We start from the raw sequence: 7,768 nt of genomic DNA, 5'->3' as shown, positions 1-7,768 counted from the left end.
TTTTATTTGATATAATTTAGTTTTTTAATTTTTAAAAATAATTCAAATAGATTTTTTTTGTTAAAATTATACATTAAATCATTCCATTAAAAAATAAAATTAATTTAAATATTAGACCTTTTAAGTAGAATGATTTAATGTATAAATTCTAACAAAAATCAAATGTTAATTTAATGAAAAAGATATAATTGAATAATTTTTAAAATCTAAACGACTAATTTAAACCAAATAAAAATTAGTAATCTAATTGAATCTTTTATAAGAATTAGAAGACGAAAATAGGATTTTAACTTTTAAAATACCATGTCAAAATATCCTAAATTTCAATTCTTTTGAATTTCTTCATCCATACAGCCCATTTTACAATAAAAACTTTTAAATTCATCAAATGAATGATTCTCCTAAATTACTTCTTCTGACTAAAAAGAATTTTAAATACATCAAATATGAATTATTCTCCTACGTTACCCATACAACGAGACAATAAAGGAAGCCCTAAAGTCAGACATTATACAAACGTCACAATCACTACCAAGCATAAACTGCCAGATAATATACAGTAGTAACAGCATTCTACAAATAAGACATACCAACAACTTTGGTCTACTATCGAAAATCTTAACTTAGGGAATTACCCAAAAAAAAATATAAAGGGAAAACTGGAAATCAGAATCAAAGCCATATTATTCCCTACTCATTCGACAAAGAACAAATTCCCAGAAAGAACGGGCTATACCACAGATTACAAAAGTAATCATAATACAAGCGAACAAAATAATTAGTTACGCCTTACTTTGGGGGAATTGAAAGATTGTTCTCAAGCATAAAGGAGAGATCATGCATCTGTGACATCAGCATCTCTACGTCATCTTTTGACCCTACTGCAGTGGAAACATCTCCAGGGTTTTCTCTCTTGACATCCACTTCAGCCACCCTAAACATGCAACAGATGCAATAAATTTCTATTTTTATAATAGAAAATGTCAATGAAGAAATAATGTTAGTGAGAAGAGTGTGCAAAACCCACATAAATTATCCGAGGCATCAAGAGTATAAATAGTTTAAAATTAAGAACTTCCAAGCCTCTGGTGTTTCAGGGTAGAAAAATATAGTAGTTGCCTACGGCGGAGAAAGATGTTTGAACATTGCATTTATAATAAAATATTAAAGTAAAGAGAACAACCCAATAGTTTGTTCCTTCCAACATTCTATATTCCTTAGCATGCAAAGATAAGAATCATGCCATCAATCATTTCCTCTTTCAACTATTCCATCCAAGAGAACCCTTGTGCACTACTAGATACTTCAGTTTCTGTTAGGAATGAATGTAGGGAGCATCTAACTTGGAAAAAACCTCTACAGATTTATTATAGATAGAAAAATAAGGAAAAGGTCAAATTGTACATAATAGTACTGGGTCAAGTTGTTACTTATTTCAGTTATGTCTGTTGGAAATCTTTTACATACGGGACTTCTTCCTCTCCAGGAGTTATATTAGAGTGCGATTTTTTCTCTTACTAGGTTTCCAGTGTGAAAAGGAGAGTGCTCCATTTGGGGATATACTTTGTATACCTTTGTCCTTGTAAGAGTTTTGAGAATCAATACAAAAATTATACAGTGCCTTTTGTCGTTCTTTGTTAGGAATCTGTTATCTTCTTTTTAGTCCAAGAGATTCCAAACAGTCTCCATAGTGGATCTCAACCGTGTAGACACCTCTTTTATTGAATTATACAATTAGCACTAAATGGCAACTGAGTGACTGAACTCAAACTCCTAAAGGTGTTGAAAAAGCAGTCAAGTCCACCTGGTACTCCGAATGTGGTTAAATTGAACTACACATAGTTTTACTAAAAAATTGGAACCAATAAAATATCAAGTCTCACCTGTTGGAATAAGCAGCTTGAAGAGAACTCGGTGAACTACCAAACTGTCCTGGAAATAAATCATGCTGTGGAATCCCGCTAAATTCTATATTTTGTGATCCGATTGACAAACTGAGTAAATTCGTTTCAGATGTCCTTTCAGCAGAAGTCTGATTTGCAGTTTGGTTCAAAACATTGCTGGAATGGTCTTGCTTAGTGGCCAAGCTAGTAAAGTCATTCCAATCATCAAATGAATCAATATCATTAGTAGTCCTGGTATCATTTGTTTTGTTGTTGCTGTCTTGCCATTGGTTATCTTGAGTCCAGTCAAAACTATCATGAGCAAAAGCATTAGTGTCCTTTTCTGTTTTCATGTCATTAAGATCAGGAGTAACTTCAGCAGATGTCCCAGTCTGGGCAGTAATCAAAGAGTCGGAAACAACACTGGAAGGATTATGTGAAATAGCTGAGCCAGTAAAATCATTCCATGCATCAAATGAATCAGCCACTTTTTTAGTAGTCACAATACCAGTTGCCTTGGTATCAATGCCCTGCCACTGGTCATCTTGCATCCAATCAAAATTACCAGAAGTACCAGAAGCACTTTCAGCTGTTCTGGTATCATTACGATCCTGCGTCAATTCAAATGTATCATTCTGGTTCATTATCTCTGAGTTGGATACACCAAAGGAGGATTGTTGTGTATTGACTGAGCCAGTGAAGTCATTCCATGAATCAAATGAGACCACAGCTACATTAGCACTGATGGTATCTGTTGTTTTATTATTGCTATCTTGCCACTGATGTTGCATCCAATCAAAATCCTTGCTAGAAGAGCTATTAGCATCTTCCGCTATTTTGGCATCATTAAAATCAACAGAAAAGCCAATATTTCCAGTCTGGCCAGTTGTATTTGAGCTGGTAGCAGTACTAGAAGGGTCTTGTGTGCTAGCTGAGCCAGTAAAATCATTCCATTCATCAAATGAAAATTTATCTTCAGCATTAGCCACGGGATCAGTAGTCTTGTTATCACTCCCTTGCCTTAGGTCATCTTGCATCCACTCAAGATTTCTACTAGAACCACTAGCACTGTCTGTTGTTTTCGTACCAATATGATCAATGGTCGATTCTGATTTCCCAGTCTGGGCATGTAACATAGAGTTTGAAGTTCTCGATCCATCACCCTGAAAATAATCATGTTCTGTGGATGCTGAGGCATTGAAATTGTCATTCTCCTTACCACCAACAGAATCTTTCCAGAGTCCAGGTGCTGTATCAAAATCAACTTTAGAATTATCAACAGATTTGGACAATTCATGAATAGGACCAGAACTAGCTGATGTAAAGCTAGCTTCCCAACTGGAAAACGAATCACCACTCCGATTTTCTGCAGACCCTGAAGCCACTTCTGAAGCTTGTACATTCTGAAACAAACTAAGATTTTCATTCGCTTGGAATGTATTATCTACAGCAGTACCCACCTGTCTTCCAGAAGTCAAGTTCTGTTCAAACACATCTGAATCAGATTCTTTCCGGTCAAAATAACTATCAAGATCAACTCCAGCCAAACTTAATGAACTTCTTCCCAGAAAAGCTGCAGAATCTGAAGTACTCAACTGAGCTATCTCAGCCTCGGAAGGCCATCTAATTTCCAAATCCAGCAGTTCAGATAGGGGAATCTCATCTTTTGATTCATTCCTTCCCCTTTTCCATTCATTTTCATCCATCATGGGTGCCACCATCTCCTGCTAACCAATGCTCAGAGTTATCACATCAATACATAAAACACCTCAATTTGTTAATAAAAAAATAAAGACAACCTATCATCACCTTTAATACAAACCTTTATTGTATTGTTTATCAAGGTAAAAGTCCAATTTAGATTGGAAAATATTCTGGTCCAAGTCTTTAGGGGATCCTAACCAGAGCATTCAATGTGTATTTTCCCTTAAATAAGGTACTGAATTTCAGCTCTGTATTGAAGGCTTTTGTATCAATATGACAGAAAGTACTTTGTTGGACACCTTACAGACCACCATGCATCTCAAGTAAAACGTGTAAGAATGCAGAGAACACAACATGGACCCCATAGAGCAAAATCTTTAGATTCCTTCCTTCTTCATAGGATTCTCTGGTATAGAGAAAATTCTAGAAGGTATTTTTCAGATGGAGTTTAAAATGGAGTTGCCCATTGATTCCTGTTATGCTCTCTAAAGTAAGCAAAAATTCTCTAGTGAAAACTGAAATTCATAGAAGTTCGTACATCATCTCTGTTAGGAGTTGGCAAGTATATGAAAGGAGGAAGAAGAGGAGTCCTGAACAGTAAGAGACCGAACGGTATCTACACTAATACCGAACGGTGGGGGATGAATAAAAAGAGCGGGAAAGTTTGTTAGGCTGTTAGGGGGAGAGAGAGGGTATAAATAAACATTCTTTAATTCTGTTGAAGGCAGCTAGCCATTTCTTACGTTGTGTAAACAGGTCTTGGACCTTGTTGAGGGGGATTACGCTCCCGGTTATTGTTTTCGTTATACAATTACAGTGAAAACACACAAGTACAGTATTATACAAACAAATTCCTTTGTTCTTTCTTATTTGATTGCATTTGGGGGAGTGGGTGTTGTGAGACAGTTAGGTTTCCAACTCAGAAACTTAACAATCTCTCTAGCTGGTCTACTATCTTCTTGAAATTCAAGTCTATAACCTTGTATAACTACATGAAATGTAACTAATAGCGATAGCTAATCTTCACTACAATTTTTCTACATCGTCTAATGTGTAATGGCAGTTGAGCTCTACAACAGGTGTTGATCTAGTGATAATAGTTACCGTATATTACCCAACTCTTTGATTATATAGGAGTTTGCATCTCAATGGGAGGAGGATTGAACATCCAATTGTTGGAATTGTCATGAATACTGAAGCCAAGTAACATTAAATTTCCAGATCGGTGGCAATTGGGGTTTTCAATATTTATTAGGAAGTGTTTAACCTAATGCGCAAAAGTCTCCTCACAACTAAGTTCAAGTTAATGCATTGTGATTTCCAAGTTGAATGTCTGGTTAGTCATTGAGAGATGTTACTTTACCTTTGCAACAAGTTCAACCATGAGTATTCAATCCTCCACCTACTAAACTGCAAAGTCCTCTTATTAAACTCCGGAGGAAAGAAACTTTGAGCTGAAACCATATGGTTTTGATACAACATAGGTGTTTTATTTATATTAAGAAAAAGGAATCAATACAATAAATAGAGGAGATTTGATATCCTCTCATAACAAAGATATGATACAAGGATAAATAAAAAATTATTCAATATAATTTAGAAACTCTAGATTATATACAATCAACTCCATATTTCCATAATTATAACAATATTCTTGATTAAATAGGATCAAATCCTTATTTCTACAATTATAACACTTCCTCCCAAGCTAGAACATATAGGCCGTATATGCCTAGCTTGCTACAAATATATCTTTGGTCTTACATTACTATAGAATTGGTGAATTTGCCAACCAATTATTCAATGAAGTTAACAAATCTAGTGGTCATGCTTCTAGACTCTAGTTTTTCTTTTACCAATAACAACTCAGCTCAAAATATTTTATCCAATCATGAAAGAGTGGATCAGAGTCAATGTGTAATACTACCTAGTTGTCATGTACAAGGTGCATTTGGGAACTTTGTTCAAATTTAAGCTCTTCAAGAAGTTGTTTTAGCCATATGAGCTTAGAAGTGATTAATGTTACTGTCCTGTATTTTGCTTTTGCACATGATCTTGCCACAACATTTTTGTTTCTTATTTTTCCATGACTTTTAAATTACCTCCAACAAGAACATAAGATTTATTGCTTGGTGACCCTGCCCATCAGCGTCAGAATATCTAACAATTTGAGGATTTCTTTTATATTATAAATGAGGCCATTTCTAGGAGCCATTTTAATATACGTTAGGATCTATACAATTGCATCCCAATGGCCTTAACAATTAGTGTTTAAAAACTGACTTGCTATGCTTACTGGAAAGGTAATGTCAAGACAGGTCACACTGAGGTAATTTAGCTTACCAAATAAACTTATGTATCTCCTAGATCAGAATAATGTTCTCCTTGGGCAGGTACAAGTAGAGGCGTTTGATAATATGCCTGGAACTATTCTCACTAGATCAACCCACATTGCGGAGCCCAACAGTCATTATGCATAGAAGATGTCGACATTAGCCACCAGTTTCACAAAATACTATGTATAGAAGAGATTGATATATCCCTGGAATTGTTCTCACTAGATATTCTTAGTAAACCAACAACCCTCATTGCAGAGCTCAATTGTCATTATGCATCAGAAGGTGCTGCAATCAGCTATCACTTTCCGTAACATTTCATGCAGTTATGTGAGGCTGTACACTAAATCCAATTTGAATTTCAACAAGATAAGGGATCACCTAGAGAGAAGATATACGAACTTCTATGAATCTCGATTTCCACTGGAGTATTTTCACCCAATGGTAGAGTGCATAACAGAAACCAAAGAGCAACTTGAACTCAACCTCGTCTAAAAAATAACTCTATAATTTTCTTTATACTGGATAATCCTGTGAAGAAGGTTCCTCTGCAAATCCATGCCCGGCTAACAGGTCTGCACCCTTTACTCGAGATGCATGAAAGTATCTAAGGTTTCCTGCCATATGACTTTGACCAGAACAGAAATCAATACTAGATTGCATCAAAGATTTTTCTAAAAATTAAGAACAAAACTTAGACGTAGTTCTTAGGTGCTTTTAGTATTACTCTCCGATCGAAATTGGAGTTTCACCTTGAAAACTAATACTGACATTTAAGATAAGCATTTACTACACATATTGTCATGGTAAAATTCAAATTTTGATAGAACAAACACGCTAAAAGCACCAAGAGAACTCCATCTAAGATTTATTTTAAAACAAATCATAGCCTAGCAAAACGAACTACGATTTATCTACTTCTCTTTCCTATTTGCATTATAAACAAAATAAAAACGGGCATTATGTCAAAACAACACCTATAATTTCCCATTTTCAGCATTAAGAACCTAATAGTAGAGAGAACACTAAGATTGGTATTACCGATCCATCGAGTTGAAGGGATTCGAGTAGCCACCGATAGCCAATGGTGCTCTTGAATTTGATAGGTTCAGGAGGGAGGTCCTTGCGGGAATTCGTGCCGCAAAATACGCAGACGAAAGATTGCACGTCGCATATGAGTCTGCCATTGCAATTCTTACAGCGAAGATAAGACGGCGAGGGATCCAACTTCGATATTGTTTCGGAGACGGATGGAAGCTTCGGGAGCGCAAAATTTTCCTCCTTCTCGGGTTCGTACCATGAGAGGTTCGCCTCTTTGCGGAGCAGAATCCGGAGCTGCTTTATCTGATCTAATGGCATTTCGAACGCCATTGTTAGGGTTTTAATTCGCAGTGTCTCTCGCTTCTTCTTCTTCTTCGATTCAGTGAGGAGACAAGTGAAGACAAGACAGGAAGATGAACAATGTTAGATGCGATTTGGTTTGCATAACAGAATTACAAGCTTTTATGTTAAACGGTGCCGTTATGGATCAATCGAGTTTTCATTTTTTTCTTTTAAAGAAAAACGTAAAGAACAAATAATTATTTGTTTTAAATAATTTCATTTATATAAAAGTTGTTGATTAAACATGACTTTTGTGTCTACAGGACTTTTGGAAATATTTTGAAACGTGGATTTTTTTAATGAGAAGTTTTTTAATTTTGTAATTTTTTGCGCTAATTCATGTGGGTTAAATTGACAAGTCTAGACACAACGGTTTTTGATGTATCAAACATTCACTTAAACAATTTTTTCTCTCAGTACTTCAATGTTATCATCTTCGTATTCGGATAAATTGTTCTCCGA

At 35.4% G+C, this 7,768-nt stretch overlaps 1 protein-coding gene across 2 annotated transcripts; it reads right to left on the bottom strand.

Annotated features, from left to right (window-relative positions):
- Window positions 1-515: 515 nt before the first annotated feature.
- Window positions 516-7,424, bottom strand: LOC106769015 (putative GPI-anchored protein pfl2). Of its 2 annotated transcripts, none has more exons than XM_014654454.2 (3): window positions 6,965-7,424; window positions 1,884-3,607; window positions 516-934 (listed from the first exon to the last, which is right to left on the bottom strand). In XM_014654454.2, the coding sequence occupies exons 1-3, from the start codon at window positions 7,292-7,294 to the stop codon at window positions 790-792; spliced, it is 2,199 nt and encodes a 732-aa protein (XP_014509940.1). In that variant the 5' UTR covers window positions 7,295-7,424; the 3' UTR covers window positions 516-789. The 2 variants fall into 2 exon arrangements, with proteins under 2 accessions (XP_014509940.1, XP_022638847.1); XM_022783126.1 differs by lacking the exon at window positions 6,965-7,424 and adding an exon at window positions 5,931-6,515.
- Window positions 7,425-7,768: the final 344 nt, after the last annotated feature.

The sequence above is a fragment of the Vigna radiata genome, chromosome 7 (genome assembly GCF_000741045.1).
Source record: "Vigna radiata var. radiata cultivar VC1973A chromosome 7, Vradiata_ver6, whole genome shotgun sequence".
Taxonomy (NCBI): domain Eukaryota; kingdom Viridiplantae; phylum Streptophyta; class Magnoliopsida; order Fabales; family Fabaceae; genus Vigna; species Vigna radiata.
This window is presented reverse-complemented; position numbering and strand designations above follow the sequence as displayed.